The 25,049-nt window shown below is 39.7% G+C and overlaps 2 protein-coding genes across 3 annotated transcripts in view; one reads left to right on the top strand and one right to left on the bottom strand.

The window, feature by feature from the left end:
* LOC133995312 (astrotactin-2-like) overlaps positions 1-25,049 on the top strand; it is a 287,008-nt gene that overhangs the window by 208,545 nt on the left and 53,414 nt on the right. For both annotated transcript variants that reach the window (XM_062434657.1, XM_062434658.1), the window contains exons 14-16: positions 15,414-15,538; positions 16,661-16,765; positions 17,132-17,311. In XM_062434657.1, the coding sequence (XP_062290641.1) occupies positions 15,414-15,538; positions 16,661-16,765; positions 17,132-17,311 (410 nt within the window). The remainder of the gene's footprint in view (positions 1-15,413; positions 15,539-16,660; positions 16,766-17,131; positions 17,312-25,049) is intronic.
* Positions 18,108-23,938, bottom strand: trim32 (tripartite motif containing 32). Its single transcript, XM_062434659.1, has 2 exons — positions 23,846-23,938; positions 18,108-22,921 (listed from the first exon to the last, which is right to left on the bottom strand). The coding sequence occupies exon 2, from the start codon at positions 22,907-22,909 to the stop codon at positions 20,855-20,857; it is 2,055 nt and encodes a 684-aa protein (XP_062290643.1). The 5' UTR covers positions 22,910-22,921; positions 23,846-23,938; the 3' UTR covers positions 18,108-20,854.

Raw genomic sequence — 25,049 nt, forward strand, 5'->3', positions numbered from 1 at the left:
TTTTCCTTGGAAAAGTGAACATAAGTAGAGCCTAGGGCTACAAGTACGCCTGTTCCACCTGCCTAATTTGCATATAAAGATCAAATCTAGCAAGAAAAATTGAAATAACAAGAACACTTATTGATCCTGATATGCAAATGCAAAGCTCAGTGATCAGATGCCATTGTCCACATGCAATAACATATCCAGATACAGATTGCATGTTAATACTAGGGGTGAATAGCTTCTAAAAGTCAAGTTATCTCAGGCTCTGCTGTGTTTATATTGACCATATTGTTTTGTTTTTTTCATCTGTCCTCGATTTTATTTTTTAATTTAGATCCCAATTAGGTTCCACAAAGTGTGCCAGTTTCTTTACAGAAGTGCAAAACTAAATTACTTGAGTATCCCTTTTAAAAGTGTCCCCTCTGTACCACAACAGGTTTGTCTATTTGTCTTTTTTGCATTTTTACATACGTATGCACAGTACTTGACAGTTCATGGCAAAAACTAGCCTTGCATATTTGATTAATTCAATTATATGCTTGGTGTTCACATACGTTTTTACAATCAAGGACTGTGTCTTTCCTTCACACATTTTGGTAGCTGACTTCCTCTTATTCACACACTGATGCCTTAGCAGAGAAAATTTGGCAAAAAATGATGCACGTGTAAGTGGAGGTTCTTAAAGCCTCAGTGATTCCTCCCTGGCTTAGAGGACATAAGGTGAGCAAGTTTGGGAGACTGCAGAGGCTTAGCATGCGTGTGCGCATACGTTTGTGTAGGTTTGTGTTTACCTTTGTGCGGGTATGTGTTTGCTGGTGTGACTCAGAGCCTCTGCATCCGCGAGTGTGATCATTCCTGAGGCAGTCACTCTCTGCTCAATAACTCACATGGCAGGGCAGGACCTAATAGACCCTAGCCTAATATCAGCTAATGTCAGAGGGGCTTACAGCTGACTACCTGCTGTTTGACTGGAGAGCGAGAGAGCGAGAGAGAGAGAGAGAGAAAGAGAGAGAGAGAGAGAGACAGAGGTAAATTGGTAGAGGCAGCGATAAGGGTTTAGAAGGAAAATGAATAGCAAAATAAATGGAAAGAGAAAAGGCTAAATCCAAAGAGCGAAGCCAAGCAAAAGTTACAGAGCGAGGCACTGGGAAAGAGTAACTGTGAGAGAAATGTGAGGAACAACAGATAGCCGAAGTGCAGCAATTGGCAAATGAAGCTTCTTGAGCATGCTGGACTGTGGGTTAGGGTTTAGGCAGTAGTCAAGACATCGCACACTGGTGAAGTTAGTTAAAAGCGTATAGAGCATGGTGCAAAGGATATGCAGCTAGAAGAAGTTTGCGTCTGCACACCAAAGCTTATTTCACTTTTCTTTTTTAAATCAAATTCAACTTCAACATATTCAGCTAAATCAGCACCCTCTGTCTTTCTCTCTATACATGTTGACCGCAAGTGGTAGTTCATCCAATGTGGATCCCCTTGTATCTTATACACAATGTATTCACAATCATTCAACTGAGTACATGTAGCCTGTTGATTTGACATCATTTTGGTCTTTAATTTTTGGTAATTTAAAGAGACTGCATGGAGATTAATCCTGGTCTCTTTATTGTGTAGTTTTCCTTCTGTGTCTCTGTTTGTGTGTATGTGTGTGTGTATGTGTGTGTCAGTGTGTGTGTGCTCTATCATTCTGTTCAGTAGATTTGAGAATAATGTCCTCTTGACATTCCAGGCTTCAGAAAAGTGTGTTATCGGAATTTTAAACATATTTGAATTTGATATGTATTATAAGAAATATATTTTCAGAAGACAAGAGGATCATGACATTAACTGGCAAAACTGGCATGTTTTTTTTTTTGTTTTTTTAAAAATATATTTTATTATTATATTATAGTAACATATTATTATATAGAAGTATAAAAGAGGCGTATCTATAGTATGCACTTATTTAGAATTACTTCCAGATCAGACAGGGCTATATCATCTTATTCCATTAGTGCACTTTTACCATATTTTTTCTACTCTGCCTGTGAGTAGTAAATATGGGTTTAGGACACATTACCCATTGCACTACATTTCACTGACTCTCAAAGGGGGACTGAATTATTCTGGGAAGAGGGGACAATGTTTTAAAAAATCAGCCACTGTATATGGACAGAAATTCTTAAATCAGAAGTTTTTAGTTTTAGCAGCATTCGCCACCTGTGGTTCAGCTGAAGTAGTTTTGCATAGTCTTGTTCAACTACTGTAACAAGCTAATTCATCATTACAATGAAAGCATATTTTTTTATGGGTTGAACAGTCTCCTCACTTTTGCACAGTAAATCTGATTGCATATTTAATTTATGTTGTGTGTTTGTGTGTTTTTTTTAATAATATCACTCTCAAGCCTCTCTCTGAAACCTTTACTGGAAATTTCTATTCCACATGGGATGATGCTTTAGGAGCAACTAGAAACAAGAACAAGGATGTTGTGTATTTAATTAGCTTAGCTGGTGATGCTATTGTGCAGTCCTGCTAGACTGATAAAATCACTTGCAGGTGCAGCAGCCAGTGAATCAATAGTAGGCTGGAGGATGAAAAATGAGAATATGCAGCATAAAGCATTAAACCGTCAGAAAATGGTAGAGTTGCCACACAGTGGGGTACCTAGCAATGCTAGTCCTCCAAAATATTGCTTCAGGTGCCTCTCACTTTCACTGAGGGAAAATTGCATGTAGTAATTTGTGGACCAGGGGTAAAACCTGAATTAGAGGCTAGATGTTTTTAGTATTGATTAATGAACTGTAGCTGCAACAGTGAACTGCAGGGTGGCAGCATTTGTAATTTTGTATCCCCTCTTGACTATCTGTCTTAAGTCTTCCACTTCTCCATCCTTCTCTCTGCAACAGTTTGCCCTGCTTTCACAAGATTTATCGTTCATAAATTATTCAAAAATATCAATGTATAAATAGATGGCAGTAATTTCTCAATTTTCTTTAACTAAATGAAGTTCACAACATTTAATATTCGCCCACACTCACCTCTGCAGGACCACACTATAAAGCAGCTAATTACAACTTTTAGCATGTGATTTCCAGAGTCAGTTAGTCATACCATATTGATTGACAGAATACCAGATAACATAATAACGTTTAAACACACTTTAATGCCAGTCTTATCACTCTGTAATTACACTGTAAAATAAAATAAAAATACAAAGAGTGACTTGCTGTCATGGTGCATTACTGCTGATTAAATACAAGATGATACAATCGAAGAAAAGTTGTGATGTGACTCTTAAAAGCCCTGTGTGTGTATTTTCTGTAAGAGGATGGCAGGAACCAAACCAAGCCAAGGTAGAAGCATTAGAGATACTTGTTGATCAAGGGCTTCTGTCTTGAGCTTCAGAGCCAGTTTTAATTTGTATGCTTGTGTTATTGCACAAAGACTTGAATTTCTCAAACCACATTCACCATTCTGGCAGCATACAATATAGCATTTAATTTAATATCTTTATCAAAAAGACAGAAAATGAATTATGTTTTGTCTTTGGCTTCCTGTTAAGTTATCTTTTTTTTCAGAATAGAAGATTTAAAACAGATCTGCATCTTTGCCAAGTAAGAAAAGATAAGTTTCCATTGTTTTTCTGTTGCCCTCTATCTAAAGCTCAGAAGTGTTGCTTTACTCTCAGAGTGATGACATAAGAGTTTTTAGCTGCCGATTAGGTTTTCCTCCTGACACTGTGGTGTGTTAGTGTGTGCGTGTGTGTGTGTGTGTGTGTGTGTGTGTGTGTGTCTGTGTCTGTGTCTGTGTGCATGTAGGGGTTAAAGTGGGATTTAGGAGTAGTGGTGCAGCAGGGAAAAAATAACTCTCTAATTGATTTGTACTGTGAGTTCTGGCAAACTCGTTTTCTTTGTGGACAGGATGTGATCAGCTGACCGTCTTTTAAGCACTCACTTCTTGTTGTGGCTCTGGGCCGTGCTACTGCGGTTACTCTGGGCTGTGCTGCTTTTGAATTAACCAGATAACTTCAACAACACATCATGTACGTATCCACTGTCTGATAAAAAAATAATTCGAAAAATGAATACCATTACTTATGCAAGCTTTAGATTTGATCATTATCACATATCAATGTTAATAATGTACTCTCTACAACCCCATTTCAGGGCATTTTAAGCTCCTCATACCAGCAGTGGGACCAATGTAGTGGGATTGATCGCCATTCCGGCCGACTTTAACTTCTGTGTGTGTGTGTGTGTGTGAGTGAATGACAGTAAGAGGAAGAGAAGAAGAGTGACATAAGTTTGTTAGGATGGATAGACACAAATGCAGAGTTTAGGGAAAGTGAGAAAGTGCAAGTGGAATAATAAAAAGTAAAAAAGCAATGGCTCTAATCAGTTCCACAGCTAGCTGGCCTGCATGCCTCCCTCACTCTGCATTACCAAGCTCCATCTCTATGGTAATGCTCCTGGCCAACAGAGTTAATTTCCACAATTTCCTAAGGCAGGCCAAGAGAGATATCAAGTTACAAAAAAAAAAAAAATGTCTATGCACACTCACGTTGTATTTCAATTGTATGTACAACCCAGTGGAATAAAAGTGAGGTTGACTAGTGTGTGTGTGTGTGTGTGTATGTGTGTGTGTATGTGTGTGTGTGTGTGTGTGTGTGTGTGTGTGTGTGTGTGTGTGTGTGTGTGTGTGTGTGTGTGTGTGTGTGTGTGTGTGTGTGTGTGTGTGTGTGTGTGTGTGTGTGAGCGGTGTGTGTGTGTGCGCGCATGCAAGTGTGTCTAAAGGAGAGAGAGAGAGTGATAAAACAATGAATAATCTAATGTACAAGAACAATGTGTAATACCTTTCATATAATCCTACTTAACACATATTTGGATCACTACACACAGGCATATTTTAAATCATAATTTTAAAATGTTTCTGTCTAAAATTAGATTTTATATGTGAAACATATTGTTTCTGACAGGCACCACAGTATTTGGCCACTGATTTTGATTGGCTGGGCAGCATCCTGCAACGTATAAATTAGTCAATTGTCTATGCTGAAGCTTGCATATGAACACAAACACATGTGTAGACAATCACAAACTCCACAGTACACTCCCCATCAGAGGCTGCTTCACTGACAGCATCACATCCCGAGCTTAATCAATATTGCCCATGAAAAGTCACCAGATCTCCTCCTCTCAGTGGAATCATTTATCAACCGAGCTGTGGCTGCTACTATACTAACAGATTGTAATGTGACTCTCAAGGTAAACATCTGTGATTGTTTTATTACGCTACAAATTAGCATGTTTTCTGATGCTGTCCTTTAATAACTCTTTAATTCTTCATCTGGGGGTGACACTCCATGCTTTATCTTTGTTATGACTCATCTGACAGGCCCCTCTCGCACCAAGTGTTTATTCAAATAATAGATATTACAGCTATTAAGCATATTACATGCATTTGGAACAGCTACACACCCCAGCCCTCATTAATCTTTGATTGTGCAGTCCAAAAACTTTGTGGATGGCTCTCAAGGGCAAGTGCAGCAACATTATCAAAGCAACGGGATAGAAACGACAGAAAGACAGCCATTTCGACTGATTGATTATGTGATAGGACACATTAAATTACATTTAATATCATTCAGCTATAATGAATGCAAACAAATAAGTGCAAGTTTGAAATGTCCTCCTTTGATTCACCTGAATAGCACCCAAATTAAAGTAAGTAAATACATGAATAAATACAAATGTAAAAAAAAAAGAAAAACAGGATAACCCATAAACCATGCTGTCCAAAATGTGAACATTACTATTTATTTTTTAGAAGAAAGTTGTTTCACTGGAAATTGTCCACCGACTGGTATTAGTATATATGTATACAGTAAATGTCAGAGACAAATATAGTATTAATGAAGCCAAAACTGTCTGCATGGTAGAAACCACTAAAGTTAAGTGACAAAACACATTTTTTTAAGTAAACCAACCACTTACTGAGCAATTTGAGGTTTACCATTAAGACCAACCATGAAATTTTGGCTGTTTTGAGATATTTAGGGCCCGAGCGGCGACTGCAAGTCGCCTGGCGAAAGCCCTATTGAAATTGTAATGTTTATTATTATTATTATTATTATTATTATTATTATTATTATTATTATTATTATTATTATTATTATTATTATTATTATTATTATTATTATTATTCTTCCGACATTTCGTGCCCCAATTTCGCCCCTTTCCCAAATGCGAAAATGCTTATATTTTTGCACGGACGTCCGGCCTCATCCGAAATTCGATATTTTTGGGTGGTCGCACATGGTCGACGCAGAATGGCGGAATAGCGCCCCCTACAAAGTCCAAAAATGCCCATAGGGAATTTTGCTAACTTTGTCCTATGCTCACAAAATTCGGTACACATATGTATTATACCCACATATGCAAAAAAGCCTCTTGACCTCATGACCTCAACCCAACAAGAAGTCGGCCATTTTGGTTTTGATTTTTCCCGCCTAAAATTAACTCCTCCCACAGCGTTCGCCCGATCAAGTTCAAATTTGGTACGCAACATCTCCAGACCTAGCTGAGCTTAAGTTGTGCTCTGCGCATCCGTAGGTCAAAGGGCGTGTCTGCCAGGGCTCAATTAACTTTGGCGTGCTCGCCATGTACATACGAGTGGCTCTCACGCCCACATACTTCATCCAGTCAGCTTCAAACTTGCTGGACATGATGATGGCTCCGCCCTGAACGTCCCGATATATTAACTTCCCACGTAACTCATAGCGCCTCCCGGTGGTAACAGGAAGTGAACTTAAATTCATGAAAAATACATAGTTGACCCCATCAACTTCATTCCACTTCTAAAACATGCAAAACCAGTTGGTGAAGCTACATTATGAACACTGTGAAGCTACGAGTAATGGCGTCCCTGTGGGGGCGTGGCTACCATCAATTCCTCGCCATGAAAATACGTTTGGCTTTTTGATGGCTTTATTGAACACATATCATCATGAAAATTGATACACAGGTCCAGGGTGGAGACCTCTTCCATCGGATAGGGGTGTCGCTCATGTCGCCCCCTAGTGGAAACAGGAAGTGCCATTTTTTTTGCATCAACATTGTCCGATTTCCACGAAACTTCACGTGTGATGAGGGACTGACCCTGAACACACCTGCATGCATCCCATTACTGCCCCCTGGTGGATGAACCATCAACCTCTCATAACTCCTTCATGCTTTGTCCAATTCACTCCAAACTTCACATGACTGATGAGTGGCCGCCCTGAACACACCAGACCACACCAGACCATATGTGTAACTACCTGTGACTGCCCCCTACTGGATGAACGAAACATTGCATTTTTGGCCTCCTTCCAGGTTTTTTCTCACTTTCTGCTTCACGCCACAGCCCCGCCATGCCTCAGGCCCCGCGGTTGCATGGGTGAGCGAGGGCCCGCCATCGCCGCTTGCGGCTTTAATTGATATTATTATACAGTGTGTATTCGACACTGCCAGTTGGCTTTTGCATGATGGAGAATAGCAATAACTTTAAATGAAAACATACATGCAGTGGCCATTTTTGTATATTGTGTATATTTTGGGGTCGAGACAACGGTTTTGAATTAGGCATTTTTTTCCCCTTCTTTTGTCTGTGCTGCCTTGTATTGTACGCTTCTCTTTCAAATGCTGGGTAATTATACCATTTAGGTTTGAATCCAAACAGCGTGGCGGCCATAGAAATTACAAACATGCTGTGTCATGCTGGATGTCAGATTTTATGTGTTGTTTTCTGGCTCTGGATGTAGATGGAGAAGATTGGGTGGAGACCCTGTGTGCAAGCATAATTGGTATTGTCTTGCAGCTGCACCATGTCTTCTTATCTTTAAAAAGATTAAACCCTAGGTAGAGCAATGATTTCATTACGTATTGAAAGGAAAATTAAGTAGCATTTAGAGATGTCTCACAGTTTATCCTTATATTTTCATTGTGTAGACAAATTAGGGAGTCAGCAATTGTCAGCATCTGTTTTGCAGTGTTTTTCATATACATTTTTCCCATTAGTTGTCTCCTTCTTCTTTAATGCACATGACAAAAGCAGAAATATCCCAAGTGCAAGTTGTTCCTATAAGAAATGTTTAATGATGAAAGATTGACAACACTCAGAAAAGTGTCAGAAGTCAATTAGGAAAGGAATTATCTCCATTTGCATTTCTGTTCTACCTCCCTCCTGATCTTCTTGCTTCCACCTTTGTGGTTTATCCAGTGTGCTGCAGCCCTGCTTGTCTTCAGCTTCCATAAATTCTCCAGTATAACCCCCCTCCCTCCTATCTGCACTGCACTGGCACCCAGTGGCTGCCCACATACCATTCAAAGCACTGTTGTTAGCGGAGGAGGCTACCAAGGACACTGCAACCCTCATATCTTCAGATCATGATTCAACCCTACAGTCTTGTCCATGTCTCACCCTCAGCTACTGCCTCACTGTCTCTTCCGCTCTGTGGCAAACTGGCTATCGCTCAGCATATCGTGACTTTTCAACCCCTTCTCTGGTTGGGTTCTTCCTCCTTCTGGCATCCCAATGGTGAAGTAATCTTTTCCACCTCAGTCAGAACTGTAATCACTTCCTTTCTGACAGATTCGGAAAGCTGCGACTTCTGCCTGCAGCTCACCTCTGAATCCCGGCTCTGTGCCCGACCTGACCTTTCATATCCTGCATCTCTGTTGCACACAAACACACACACACACACACACACACACACACACACACACACACACACACACACACACACACACACACACACACACACACACACACACACACACACACACACACACACACACAATAGCTAGACATTTGTTGATGTCATTACTGTGTAATTATAATGTGTGCACCTGTTCATTAACACATTAGCTGATAGGAAGGATTTTACCTGACACATCTTGCAGTTAATTATTAAGCTTTTTACATATACGCTCTGGATGATCATACTGTGCCTTTGTTCCCACACACCAAATTAAATTTTTCCTTGGAGTCCGACAGAGCAACAACAAGAGCACCCTACAGTCTCTACATAAAGTGACATAAACACACAAAAACTGACGTTCATGGACTATTCCTGATACCATTAGCCTTGCTTTTGGCACAGAGAAAGAGCAGCCTCTAGTGGTGAAGATCGTGGCAGTGCCCCTTCTCCTTTCCCTACCATTCAGTTATCAATTTACTGTATTCATTATAACAGAGATTTCAGACTCTTTGATTCTACACACTTCTCAATGCCAGTGTTATTCTATAAATGGACAGTAAAGCATGGTAAGATTGCAGTTCTATCGTGGATTATTTGACAAGATTGTGTAACCAAAGCATCACTGATAAAAGCTAGTGTTGTAACATACAAATTTAGATGGGGAAATACATTTTACTCCAGTAATCTCGGTTCACAATTGTCAACTCCAATCTATTTAAACAAAAAAATTGTGTTTGTTTTAATAAAAACCTTCCAGAGCTACATTGATCCCACCTTTTACAGAGTCTGCATAACCTTAACTCCAATGTAAACGTAAGGTTGTTTGACATTATAAACTGTAAAATGAGAGTCCGAGTTTCTGCTGAGGGTGCTAAAGTTCCTATTTTGTACCTCATTGTCAGGGGTTTCCCTGTCAATCTTGTAATTAGCAGTAAGATTTGAGTTACCATGTTTATCGATGAGACATGGTGACTCAACACAGCTGGCTCATAAGGCATTGTATACAAATGAATGCAGCTACCTGAAATATATCATTAGATAGATCATTTGAATTCAGTTTCAAGTTTATTTCATTTATATAGCACTTTAAAAAGCTAACAGATTTTCACCAAAGTGCTTTACAAAGACATGTATGTATACACATACAAGCATAAGGACATATATGTGTAAAACAGATGGTTGTGAACAATAGAGCAAAATTAAAATAAAACCGAGTGTAAACACAAATTCAAACCCAAAAACAGTTTTTATAAAGCTACTGCATGCTTCTTTGTTCAGCTTTGACCTAAGAAGGTTGCTCTTCCTCAATTAGCAGCTGAGCTAGAAAAGAGACTCTTATACTCAAAATATATCCTTTGTAAGCTTTGCACCAAGGATTTGTATGTATATTCAATACTCATTTCCTCAGGGAATTAGGGGAGTCTTTGTTAGTGCTTGCATCAGTTCACAAAGGCAGCTTCTAAATGAGTGGAAAAGAGCATCCTGCATGGCTTACAGTTTACTGAAAGTCCTAATTGTTAGGGGAGCTATTAGAAGCCAGCAGGTTCAGTCATCTCTGAAACTAATGGTTGCACAAATAATTCAGTTCTGTTCAGAAAATTGGATTTCTGGACTCCAAAGTTTATCGTTCAAAACCTTTGGCTCCTTGTAGGTGTTTTAATATCATATTTAGTACATGGATGAAAAGGAAAAACTGAAGGAAAAACTAACAAAAAAGTAATGGATGTGATTTCCCAATATAAGCCACTGGTGAAAGCACCATTCATCTATATGGCGGCTTAGATAAGCCTTGTGGTTTTAGATAATGAACTGACACTTTGCGTCAGGGCAGTTAAAATGTAGTATGTGATTGCATGTGTCTGATCAGTGCTGTGATGTAGGGATGAGGTTTCTACATGGACATTCCCTCTAAACAGCACAAGAGCCAATTACCTCAGACAATGTTTAGATAAGTACCACTCAATATCAGTTACACAGTCACAAACCCAGATAAATATACACAGGCAAACATGTGCGTGAACACACATATACACAAACAAACACACAGGCATTTCAATTAAGTGACTTGTAGATAGCCCTCATGTGTTTCCCTATTATACACTCAGATAGGCAGAGATACACTCACTCACACACTCACACACACACACACACACACACACACACACACACACACACACACACACACACACACACACACACACACACACACACACACACACACACACACACAAACTTTTTTCTAAATTGACTTGTAGATAGCTCTCATATGTCCCCATCACCAGAATGGCTGTTATTTTGGAGGAGAGAGAGCAGGTGAAGCCGGAAGAGTGAATAAGAGATGGAAGAAAGAAGAACTACTGACATTGACGCTTGGCTGTGAAACACACACACACACACACACAATAGTTTGCATGTAAGACCTGAGCTCCAGTTTGTTTAATAAGTAGATGTATCTTTACTGTGTGAACTGAAATAGTACACACTGAGGCAGGGAAGAGACATGGAGAATAAGAGTATAAGAGAGAGAAAGCTTTAATATATAAGCATGAACTGGCCTTGAATATTTGTATTCATCCCACCAGATATAGTTTTATTATACACTGGATGGCAGGGCTTGTGTTCTGAAGATTCTCACTCACATGGGAAGAGTTTGCCACTTGTAGACTCAAGTAGGATAGGTTTGGCCAGGATGGAGCCCAGTGTCCAATGCCCCTAATGAACACACAGGGGTACTGAATGAAACATGAGTAAATAGACAAGTGTGTTGGCATTGCCCCAGCAAGTCCAGACCCACATATTTGGTCTGGTGAATTGGAGGTTATTAAGTGTGGTTAGGCTGTCTGGGTAGATGTGTATGTGAGTGTGAGTCTTAAGTAAGCTCGGTTGGTAAAATAATAGGCTTGGTACCTGGACAGAGTAAAAAACAATCCAGAAATAGGCTTTAAGAAGAGTTGATCCTGGTTTAAATATTGGCTTTCTAAAGAGCTTAAATTTTTCCCTTCGAGTCCCAGATGAAGTTTTTCTGATGTCAGTTAATTTCTGCCTGCTGTGTAAGTTGTTAGAGGCAGTATGTGTGCACAACTCTATCCTGAGCTACATTACAAAAAGACCATAATTTAATGGAATCAAAGTAAAATCAGACAATGGGATGCTGTTCAAAAGTGGGCACTAAAAGTAAAGTGAGGATGTTTTGAAAAGTAATACCACCAATTATGTTTTTATTCACCATTTAAAGTCATACAAAGTGCAGTAAACAGAAGAAACATCAATCAAATCAATATTTGGTGTGACCATGTTTTTCCCCTAAAACAGCACCAATTCTCCAAGCGGTTCCAAGCATCTTGTAAAATTGTCACAATTATTCTGCGGATTTAGGCATCTCGCTTGCTTCTGTATCTTCATGTAATCCTAGACTGGCTCTAGGGTGTCAAGATCAGGGCTCTCTGGAAGCCATACCATCTGTTGCAGGACTCTACAGTATGTTCCTCTTGTTGCTGAAGATAGTTCTTTATCACTCTGGCTGTATGTTTGTAGTCATTGTCAAGCTGCAGAATGATTTTGAAGGTATTTAAAAGGTATTGCATTTGGATAAGAATCTAAATATCTAAAGTGCCTAAACCTTTTGCACAGTACTGTATAACTGCAAAATGTACAAGCTAACATATTAGCCAACATATCTTGTAGATATATCCAAAGGGTAGGAAACTATAAGTGAATAAGCCTACCCACAGCAGACATGTCATATTAGGAAAAGCGTGGGTGTAATTAGTAATGGTATAAAGACTGCTCCATTTATGTCAGCAGCTGTTGTGTATATGATGTTGTGCAGGCTTTATCCAATTTTAATTATATTAGTTAAACCTGTGTTTCTTGCAAGTGAAAAACAAGTAATGTTTCTTTAAATACCAGTTATAAAATAAAATATAATTATTTATATTTAGGTAGGATGGATTCATATCAAAGTAGTTTCAAATCGTGCAATCTGTTTACTTCCTTGACAATGAGGTAAAAGCGCCTCTCCCTCTAAAGTTAAAACTTGACACTTCATCAAATGGATTGGATATGATACATTTGGCATGGTACAATATGTTACTGGCCAGTAGTTCACTTTTTTTTAATGAAATGTACATTTTTACATTTAATAAATATAGCAGAGGATAGGCCATTTTTCACAGCAGACATTTTGACTCGACATGGTCGAGAAAGGTGTGACTAATAACATTAACAGTGGCTTTGTTCTAGTTCAACTGTCCCAGTAAGCCATGACAGTGTGACAGTGAGCCAACATGCATAATATCAGGACCTTGAAGCCAACACAGTTAAATGGAAGTCAGCCATCATTAATTTTATTATCTACGCCTATGCCTAGGCCTTTTAGCAGAAACATGGTGTAGGTTAAGACCCAATGCAACCAGCATGTGTTGTCATGTAGCTAATTAATCTAACTCAACCAGCTGAATTCAGTATAGAGAAAATTAAGCTTGGTAGGCATCTTTGTGCTGGTGGCTGGTCATCTGTAGACCTTTCTCACAGCAGACATATTGACCTAATCGCAGGAAAAGCACTGGTGTAACTAATAATGTATATAATGGATAATAGTAGGAACTGTTAAACTAAGACAGTCTTGTCAGTTTAACAAATGTCAGTTTGTTGCTCCAAGGTGAGATATAAATCAGTGTTACCATTTTTGTGAAACAGAGATGATCTTTCTTGAAAGATAACTGCCTCATTTTGTTAACTGCATTGGTTTGTTTGGGTTGTAGTGGTACAGATAAATGTATCTTCTTCTAATGAGCTGTTGGCAGAATGGATGCTTCAGGCCACCTGTTCTGAATTTTCTGCCTCACCACTTAAACCTCTGCAAAAAGGCACAGATGTCACAGAAATCTTCACTTACCTTAGATGATTTTTTGTCAAGAATGATAGAAGAAGAAGGTTAAGGACATTTAACGATTTTGTATGAGCTCCAGCGCTGCTTAGACCTGAGGCACAAGTCTTTACCCCTTTTATTGTGCTCCAAATAGAGTCACTTTTCAATTTTATTTTTGAGCAACTCTGCAGTGAACTATGAGGATGTCTTTCAACCTTGGTATATGAATGGGTGTTTGGTAATGGTCGAGCACAGCGTTAAAGAAAATGAACACTGTAGATCAAGTGTCAAGGACACTCCACATCTGGGCCTGAAAATCCATAAAGCTACATGTCATCTTCATCCACACACCTCCAAAGGTTCTCTTTGAGCCTCTGCGTGAATCTGGCTGATTTAATTTAGCAATCAATATAGTTTTTTTTTTTTTTTCTGTGAGCATAAGCCATGGTAATCTTTTTACAGTACCTCTATTTTCTCTCTCTTTCTCTCCTCTCATCCTCTGCCCTTGAGTCAATCCTTCCACCCCTCCAATGTAACACTAACTTTGTCATTGCATCTAACAGGCTTTGTGGTTAGAGGAGGCAAAGAGAGAGAAAGGATGAGTCTTCATGGCACAAGGTCTGTGCTCTGAGACACAGTCCCATAAAAGTGGATTATGGGAGATGGGTTGCTGCTGCTTGCCATGCTCTCAGAATGCAGCAGGACAACTTATCTTTTTTGACAGGAAATGAACCACAGCTGGCTTGGTTCAACCATCTACTAATCCAGAGCGGTTTATCTACAGAACAAAAATGGAGCTGAACGTACACTATCTCTATACTTGCAGGAGTACTGCCATTTATTTTTTAAGTGATGTGTCCGATGTGATATATCATGGAGATGTAAATACATGGAAAAACAGAAAATACTAGAAAACATGTTTAGAGTTAATGGTAATAGTATTCACACATATCAGCTCTCTGTGCATTTATGGGTGTTATTTGTTGCCTCTACTGTAACTACAGAATGTGGGTGGTCTTTTTTAAAATTATTTTTTCCCTCACACTTCCTTTCACGTTATCATTTTTTCTTGTACTTATCTTCTCCAGCAGAGAGAAAGAGAAAGATTCCAAGAGGTCTGTTCTTATCTTTGCCTGCAGCACTCGGTTCTGCCCTCAAACTGGGGGACACAACTGTTTTCTTTGTTGGGCCGCCAAGCATTAGGCTGCACACACACACACACACTCACTCACACACACACACAGACACACACACACACACACACACACACACACACACACACACACACACACACACACACACACACACACTTTTTTAATGCCATTATTCACAGCCATAATTCATAGATTGAATGAATTTCCATGATGACAAGGCATGACATAGTATGTGCACCTTGATGTGTTTAAAGGTTAAATCATTTGTGTATAATTAGTTAATTAATTAATTAATTAATAAGCAACCCAGCATTTTTAATTCTAACCCCTGTGAACCAGAGGAGACTGATAAAATTACAGCAAATATAACAATATCATAGAATAACTGGCAAGACAGAAAAACAGGAAAATCTCCAAATCCCTGTCTCTGAATCATTCAGGAGGGCAGCAGCTTGACTGGGCACTGGAACATGCCGGGATTCTAGATATTTATTGTGAGCTATTGTTGAGCTGTTGTCATGGATTTCTGAATTTGTTTTTGTGCCCTTGAGTGTAAAACACAACCTTTAGTTAAAGTAGATGTGTGATACTGAATAGTCTCCATGGGCTGCTTTTGTAAACACTAACCAGAGTAAATACATCTTTCTTTCTTTCTTTCTTACTTGCTTGCTTTCTTTCTCAGGGACAACAACTTTATTAAGGACTTTCCCCAACTAGCTGATGGTCTCATGGTCATCCCTTTACCAGTAGAGGAACAGTGTAGAGGCGTGTTATCTGAGCCCCAGCCCAACCTGCAGCTCCTCACAGGTAAGGGTGTGTACGTATAACATAGCACCTATGTTTATCTTAAACAAATCACTTACTTTAAAATGATCCTTCAATTTTATAAGGCTTTGCAGTCTAAACCTTTGTATTTTCAAGGTACATGAGCAAAGACATGCACCACCCGAGAGAAGTGACAACATTGTTTTGGGAAATGCAGAAAATCAGTGTGTCCCTGTTGTTAATGGATTGCCTCTGTGTTCTAAAATATACACTGGTCTTTTCTTTTGTGCTAATGTGCTGTAAAATCCTGAGCCCCATCTCCCAAAGCCCATCAAGATGCTATTGCATGTCCACACACACATGCACTGGACCTTGTCAACTCTTAAAACACTTAACTTCCTGTTTCATTGTTTTATGTTTTTCTGGACTGTTCGAACCCATCCCGCTGGGGACAGAGTCACTTATACATTTGGCTTGAAACTTGCACCTCCACCTTAGCTCCCTAATCCCTCCATTAGCTAAATTGCCATTTGGTCCAAATTGACCCCTGAGATTTTCACTGGCTTTATGCTTTCACCAGAATTGGACACACACACACGCGCACACACACACACACACACACACACACACACACACACACACACACACACACGCACACACACATGCTCGCGCGGAAAGAAAAAAACTAAATAGCCCATTTTTCATTGTGCATGAATGTCTCAGGTGTAAAATGCTTTCCAGTGGCAAAGGATCAAGCACTTGACTTTTTTTCCCCCTTGCTCTTCACTTTTGCAGCTTTAGTTCTAAACTGGTGTGAAAGTTTGGTAATTGAATTGTGGAGAATAGCAAGATTGCTCCCACTGCTAATGTCAGCAATCCAATTGGAGTTCAAGCTGCACTATATATCTGTCATTGATCTGGTAGCAGCTGGGATATGGGCTGTGATAATAAATGATGTTAGGGCAATAATGGATAACAATGAATCCACAATAAACTCTTCAAATGAAATGATGGATTTTATTTATCTATACATTTATTTTTTATTTCAGTTATTCTTCATGAATCTAAGATTTGTAATTGATTTTATATTGTTGTATTTGCTGTCTGTCTTGTCTCCATCTGTCTTAATAGGTATCTTTCTTCCCTTGTTTTCATCTTTCTCAGGGGATGCCCAATTCAGTGAAGCAGTTGGCTATCCTATGGTTCAACAGTGGAGAGTGCGCAGCAATTTGTACAAAGTCAAACTCAGCTCCATCACCTTATCTACAGGTCAGTGTCTGAATAATTTGACTTTGTAATTTCTTATTATTACAAAGAAGTCTTTGATCAATGCCTTAGAAAATTGCTATGCTGCTTTTACTGTCTTATACAGGTTTATTATACACAGTTTTTTTTATATTGTCTGCTTATCTATTACATCTGAGTTTGACTCAGAACACTGGCTAGCTATCTTCAGTTACAGTTACAGCAACTGGGGCTATTGCACTATTTCACAATGTTTGCATCTGTCTGCGTCCTTGGTGGACTCAGAATTTAACATGAATTGGACATTTAAACTATAAGCCTGACCTTAATAACCAACCCCACCTTCCTCATACTGGATACAAATCATATTTTTTCTTCTTGACCTGGTAGGCTTTTCCAAGGTGCTGAAGACACTGTCAGCGGACAGCACACGTGAAGAACTGTTGTCTTTTCTTCAGCAATACGGCAGCCACTATGTGTCTGAGGCCCTCTATGGCTCTGAGCTCAGCTGCAGTATCTTCTTCCCCAGCAAGAAGGCCCAGCAGCAGCTCTGGCTGCAATACCAGAAAGGTGAGCATGCTGACAAACAAGAACAAAAATGCTGAATTCATGAGGGATGATATTGATTTTTGGGGAAATCTGTGAAAGATATAGATTCATGTAACATATCATTTTAAATGTTTAGAAATGTGTAGCAGCAGAGGTAAAACCATGGTAGAGCAGCAAGAAAAACAGGGGCAATTTCAGGTGTGATAGGAATACTATTAAATGTAACCAACACACCATAAGTAAGTAAGTAAACCTAGTTGCAATACACAATGAAAAGAAGAAGGGAAATATTTACTATAATTTAACAGGTAGGAGGGGGGAGTCACACTTTATATAAACTGGGATATGTTTAAAGGCTTCATCCACCTTTAATTTGCCCCCTAGTAAAATGCAGTATAAGCTGCATGAATCAAATTAAATATCAGTGTGACTTAAAAGCATCCCAAAACCATCTTGCAGCACTGTTCCATTTAAACTGTTTAAACTGTTTTTTTTAATCCTGTTTAGTTTGTGATCCAAAAAGCGCTGATTTGCAGTCCAGCAATTTGATATGGTTGATTGGCACCAGGGTTTCAAAGCAAATACTATTCCATATATGCTCACCTTGTAGGAAGAAAAAAGATTTTGGGCCTGGTGAGGACCAGGACTGAACAAACGCACCTCCTTAAAAGGTGTTGTAACATATTTGATGAAAGGTTACAATGACATAAAGAAAAACTGCTTTTCGTTTCATAAATGTTTATTGCACTCAGATAATCAACAATACAAACATGAAGTTGACTACACACATTACTGTAATGTGTTCCAACAAATTGTGAAATCCACAGCCTCCAATGGACATAACACCTGAAGGACATAAGAGTTTGGTTTATAGACATATTGCAATAATGTAGTCTAATAGTATTAAATCAATAAACTAAGAAAAATGCAAGGACATAACTTTCCTCCAACGAAATGAAACATGTTCATATAATGTGACACACTGATATGTTCAGCACACTGACACAAGGACACTTGATTTTACTAGCATTGTATGCCTTTTTCTGTTATTCTCAAGAGACTGAATATTCTCTAGTAATTACTACTATTAGTAACCAGTTGAGTAAAGTGTAAGCACTGAAACAAAGAGCAATGTTGATGGCAAAGTTGACATGCATCTGAATCTATTATTAAAATCTATTGGTTTAGTGCTGAGATAAAGAAATACATCATGTGAAATAAATAATGCACAATGACTGACAGACTTCATCTGACGCTTAATATGTTCACCTTATCTCTTAGCAATAAATATTAAAAATACTTATGATACAGTTTGATTCTCAGATATGTATGTTTAATAGGGCTCCATGTGCAGAGTTAAGGTCAGCTTTGTGAAAGTATTTATTTTTAAGGCTCAAACTATGCAAGATGCTCTTATGATAAACCTGGATTGGAAGATGTGTATTCTCTCAGAGCAGGCATTTTTTTTGATTTTATGGAAACAGAATATGTTTAATACAGTACTGATGGGCGGGTTTTTCAATGATTAATTTGATTCCCCATAGTTAGGCCACAAAATGTTTTGATCAAAAGTGTCTTCTTTTGTTATTTTAACTGAAAGCATCATCTTTCTCATGCTTTACATGGACTCAAAAATTCAATAAACCTATGTGATAAAATAATACATAAAATGCATGCTGATACAGACCAATGTTGTGTTGACTAACACTAGCACTAACTAGGAAAACCCTGTATATGGCTGCTGTCTTTCTATCTACCAATGCAAGAGAATTCTGGTTGCAAGTTGTCTGGTACTGAATAAAAACCTGAGGGACGCAGCAACACTGAACACCGCAGTGAACAGAGCCTGGTTTCTTGTGTGTTGCTGGAGTTTTCACTCAATATTATCCTAGCAGTACTATTCTAAACACTCCTGCCAGCGATCCCTACAAAAAGTGCTTACACACTCTTTGTAGGGCAGAAAAACAAGCGGAATAAATATTGAGTTTGGGTAGGGTTGTGTAAACATTTTTGATGGTCTGGGTGCCTGTGTTTCTTATACTGGCATAGCAATGAAAAGTAATTTGAAGATGACTCTGAAAGTTTCCATAGGGAAGAGAAAGAACAGAGATAAGCGACCTTGCCTGTTACAAAGGACATTTACTGCAGGACTTTACAACTTTGCTACTTCGTTAATAATGGAAAGAGCTGTCTGAGAAGTAGGACTGAAACTTTCATCGACATTAATGGTACTGTGGATGTTTTCAAGTAGGACTGGACAGTCAACACGACAGTTGTGGATCGTAAGTAAAATTACTCACAGTAATACACTGAAATGTACAACTGAGCAAAGCAGCTGGAATACGACCTGGAGCAGAATTCTGCCTCAGCCTGCCTAGTAGTGGCATAAGTGAGGCTGTGGCTGGAAAGTCAGGAGCATAAGGAGGATAAGGTTGAATAAAGGAGCATGTGCACAGGTTAGCTAGGCAGTATTGATAAGTTCCAGGAAAAAATTATAATAAATGTTATGATGTCAACAACTTAAACACCAATAACCCAAATTATGTTTGCATTTATAAACTCAGCTACCCTCAAAGCAGCTTTAACAAAAATAAATACTTATTTAACAGCTAAAGGTGTCACCTATTTCGCCATTACACCTATAAAAAAGTATTTTTTTCCTGACAATGTCAGTAAAAAATGTAAACCCACAGAAACCCCAGTAAATGTCATCACCATGCCTCATATCTCCCAGCTTTCCATCAAAGCACATAATCTTGTGATTTTGTAGTTCAACCCTTTCTCCTGTAGGTAACTTGATATTCTACACTTACTGTATGTTCCCTGAATGTTACTGAATACAATTCAATGAATGCTGATACTTGGGTTACTGACGTACCATTAGCCAATTGCACGGTAATCTTTAAAGCTGCCAGCTGCATTCAGGAACATCAATGTTAGTCTGTGCTAATAACACCTAGGAACTCTAGGAAACAGTGACATGTCAACAATAAAGTGCTTCACAGGCCAGAAGCCTTGGTATGCTTTATTTCATATGTAAATACATGTTAATTTTTGGCTCTTCCTCCTCTCCTCTTTTCTGTTGCAAAGCTGAGCCAAATCAGGAAAAGCCGTGCATCAAACACAGTCAGGCTGAATGATGGATATGGCAGCTAGTAAAAGAGGAAGGGAAATCCTCTGTATTTTGTGCCTACATTAGCTTTGACATCAATGGCTAATTTTAATGTGGCAACTTGTGCCAGCATTCTTTGACGTAAATTGTTGCAAGATCAGTTTTATTGTTGTGATCTATTAAAATAATCATAATCAAAAACAAATTTAGAAGCCAATTTTTAATTTGAGGTAACATAACTAAAATCCAGAAGGCCATAAACTGAAACATAAGGATTAGAACATTCATTTAATAAACTAATGAAAGCTGGAGTGAGAATTATTTGGACTGCAGCCAAATTGAAGTGACAGATTACAGTGTTTCTACCTTCTCCAAATTTCCATACACACCCACCAACACAAACCTACTAAACCTCTCATACTTATGTGCAGTTATACTGGATTGTTCCTCTATTAGGTGGAGGAATGTCTCCTCTGAATGTATGTGTAGACTTTGACACAGTGGTCCCAACAGTCAAGAACTAGCAGCTGCCCTTTCTGGGTGGTGGCCACTCCTACAGGGCAGGTAAGCCCTTCCTGGATGAGAATTTTGAATCCACCCTCCTTGGGAAACTGGAGGATTTCTTTTCTCCCGCTGTCTGTTACCAGCAAATCCCCATTGGCATCCACACACATGCCAGTGATACAGCGGAAGTCCTCTGTCTCTGCGAAGAAATGGCTGAGCTGCTTGCCCAGCTGGCCGTCAGTACCCACTGAGCCGATGGAGAAACCACCCTCCAGGTGGGGCTCATTGTGGCGTTTCTCAAAATTCAGGGCCAGGCCTTGGGTGAAATAGACTGTTCCAGCTGTGTCACATGTCACAAACTTTGGCCGCACAGCAGAGCACAGTCGATTGTAGCTGACCACACCTACATTGCGGTCCACTGCTAGACACCAAAGCTTGCCGCCTTCCACATCTGACACCACAAACTGGCCTGATGGCATGGCAGTAATGCCCCATGGTTTAATCAGTTGGTTCTTGTGGCAAGCCACGCAGTGCCCATCCATAGTGTAGACTTTAACTGAGTTATCATAGTTGTCAGTGACCCCAATCAAACCTTGAGGAGTGACGGCAATGGATAAGGGGATGAGGTTGGGCAGGTCAGCCCCAAGGAAGCTCAGGACAAAATTGTCAATGCTACTGGCATTGCGGCGGATTTCATGTTGGAAGCCTTTGCGATTAAAGATCTGGATGCGGTAGTTGCCACGGTCAGCCACCAAGACCTCACCTTGTGCTGTTACACAAATGCTGACTGGTAAGTTGAACATGCCAGGTAGATTTCCCTTACAGCCCATTTTTTTAACAAACTGGCAGACTGGGGGCCCTGCACTCGCCCCAGCTCCTCCAGGTGATCCACCCCCTGCATCCACAGACTTTGACTTAAAGTTGCCAGGTGAACCACATACCGCCTCCTCTACAGCAGCAACCATGTCAATATCTCGGTAAAGATCCACTGGAGCTCCCACTGCACCACCTGTAGCGCCTACTGCCCCATCTACACTGTCTATATCACCCTCAAGTGCAATCTCCAATCCACTCTCGTCATCGTCTGTATTGACAGTATAAGTGTTTGTGGTCAATTGGCCGACTTCTACAGGTTTAGAATGCTCTGTTCTGACCAGCTCTGGCTCTTGCAGCTGAAACATGGTGGGCAAGCTGTTCCTTAGATCCAGCTCTTCATCATCACTGCTGCCACCATCGTCCTTTAGCAAGGCAACATCACTCTGCCTTACCCGCATTGTTAAATAATCACAGCGTGACACCACTTTTACCTCTGCAATGTTAAGGAGATATGTCTGCTCCTCCAGGACCTGCCCATTGAGCTTTTCCACTTCTGTCATGGAAGCTGTGAAAGTCCGTCGATACCTGCTGAGTTCCTCTTGAAGACGTAGTTCAGCTGTAGTATAGTCCTGTTGCACTGCCCGGTATTTTAGCCTCAAGGACTTGGAAATGTTTTCGATAGCTGTCTTTTTCTTCTGAATTTCACCCATAACCTTACGCAGAGCAGTCAGCTTGCCACCCAGTTCTTTACGACGCTGTTCAGCAGCCACCCTAATTGGGTGGACTGAATGGCCTTGATGAAGGTGGCCCTCCCCTTTACAGGGCTCACAGAGAACTATGGAACAGTCATGGCAGTACTGTCGTGGTAGGCGGCTGCAGCAAGACTTGCACATTAGGGCAGCAGTAGCAGCACTACAAGATGTAGTACAATCTAGGATCTTGAGCACAGTGAGATTATCAGCCAGCTGGGAGATACTGCTCATACGGGAGACTTTGCTGCAGAATGGGCAGCGCACACCGTTGATAGTATTGGCCAGCAGCTTCTCTAGACACTGCCGGCAAACTGTGTGACCACACTGCAGGAGTTTGGGTCTCATTTGATCCTGGCTGTAGGTCTCCAGGCATATAGGGCATTCGAGAACCTCTCTCATTAAATCCGGGTCCAGTGGGTAAGAAGGTGTTGCCATTATGGTGCTTGCCTGAGTGAGAAAAGAAACAACAAAGATATGTTTTATAACATTTTACTATTTTATGTGAACTACTACTGAGAGGAAAATATGTCAATAACTCACATGGTCACATGTGTGAATATCGTGTTTGTAATGCCTCACAGAGTTTGTGTGTATACAGGATCTGCAATGTTTTTCAGCAGCAGAAAATGGACACTGAGATTATGCAAGGGAGACTGCAAGCAAGTACACTGTACAGCATGACTGTTTGCACTGTATGACTGTTGTATGATGGTCATCTGATGCAGTCACTGGGGCCACTGTGACGTTAAGTGATACAGTAAGAAACACTGTCACAACCCTGATGTTTAATCGGCTAGTTTGCAGCTCATTTGCTAGGCAAACTCTAATTACTTGTTGGGCAACCAGTTAACAAAGACGGCATTCACTGACACAAGTGACAACAATCTTAAGTCAATAGGACGTGTCAGTAACTAGGCAATGCTGACATTAGTTATCACAGACTGCTTTTGAACGTAGAAGAAAATAATCGAACATCAAGGCAATGTTGATAGTAGCAGTAAAGATAATGATTACTTATCAGCGAGCTAAAAGACACACGATCGCTTCACGCAATGCTAATGACAAACAATGTGATAAGCAAGTTAACTATAGGTTATATCTGTGACACAACCGAGCCGTCGTGATGCTTAAAAATAGGTTGACCTTGTAGTGTAGACAGTAAAAATGAATAACACAAATATCTCCCTAATTTTAGACTGGTAAATCGGAGGCCTCTCCACAAAACAACAAACGGTAACGCTGTCATTTAACACAACGCGACAGTGTTACTTAACATTCAATAGGGCTGAGTTTCATGAACGTGCATTCAGGAACTAGGTATGCGGCTCGTCGTAATGTTTCTCATTTGACAGTTCTGCTTTAAGACGTTACCTTTTCTTCAATGTTAGCTGGTTGAACGTACAGAGGTTTTGATGGGCGTGCTGTGTTTCTGCTACTGCAGCCTGCTAGTCAGAGCCTGCAGTGTTGACGACGTTACGTACGCAGAACAGGGGTGTTACGCAATACGCACAGCTCTGAGGCTGACGGTTGTTTTGATTGGCTACTCTGCACGCCTGTGGCCATGGTCCGGATAGTCCAGATGTAGTTTATGAGCTTTCACTGTTATTTGACTTGCAACATGAGCAGATTACATTAGAATCTAAATCATTCATTGTCTTTTAATTGCATAATTCCCAACATTCCCTTTTACATACAGAACAGCCCCGAATAGTTTGTCATGGTCGGCAACTTGGAGTTTGACGATTTTCATGCACAGCACCTATTGCAAATACTCCTCCCATAATCAAATGTGTTTAACATTACTTAGATATACTATAATTTATCCTGACAGAAAACTAATCGTTTTAATGTTCAACCTGAAGACTTTTCATGAGTTCACCCATCTAACCTACAAATAACAAACTATCCAATCTAAGATTGGTTGAGTGAGCAAATAAGCAGACCTGTACCTGAGAAAAATGAGTTTCAAGGGGAAAACCTGAAGTACTGCATACAGGCTGTATGTGAAAACATCCAGATGTGGGGTAATGGGAACCGTTTTCAGACATAAGCCAGTAATTATAGCGAGATTCCACTAGATGTCAGCATCAGTAAAGAAAATATGCTCAGGCAGCACCAGTGCACACAAAGTGTCAAAGAGTAAGTGAGGGGACAATCATCTAAGAAACTGTCTACTTTTCTTTGGTCAAACTATTTTAAAACAAATAAGTTTGAAAGAAAATGAGGATATACATTTAGGTTAACATTTCTTTAGCCATTTAACATATGTGTAACATGTTAATCTGCTGTGATATAGCAAGATACAGTATAACATACTATAACATATAAGTTTAATCAAAATGGTGCTTTGTAGACAGTTCACACACAGACACATATTTTATTTACACGTATCTGTTGCTATATCAGGGTTTTGTAAGATGTTTTTAAAAAGTGGAAAATGAATAGGTAATGTGATCAAGATATAACAACTGCCAGTTACAATCAGAGCTCTGTGGTAGATCAAGCACTTGCAGCTGTTTTTTATAAAGTAATGCCTACAGTAGCCATATCTAACAACATCTGTATTAAATTGCTG

The sequence above is a fragment of the Scomber scombrus genome, chromosome 15 (genome assembly GCF_963691925.1).
Source record: "Scomber scombrus chromosome 15, fScoSco1.1, whole genome shotgun sequence".
Lineage (NCBI taxonomy): Eukaryota > Metazoa > Chordata > Actinopteri > Scombriformes > Scombridae > Scomber > Scomber scombrus.

Excerpts from the sequence above, each read along its gene's own strand:
- trim32 (XM_062434659.1), bottom strand. The coding sequence starts at position 22,909 with ATGGCAACACCTTCTTACCCACTGGACCCGGATTTAATGAGAGAGGTT.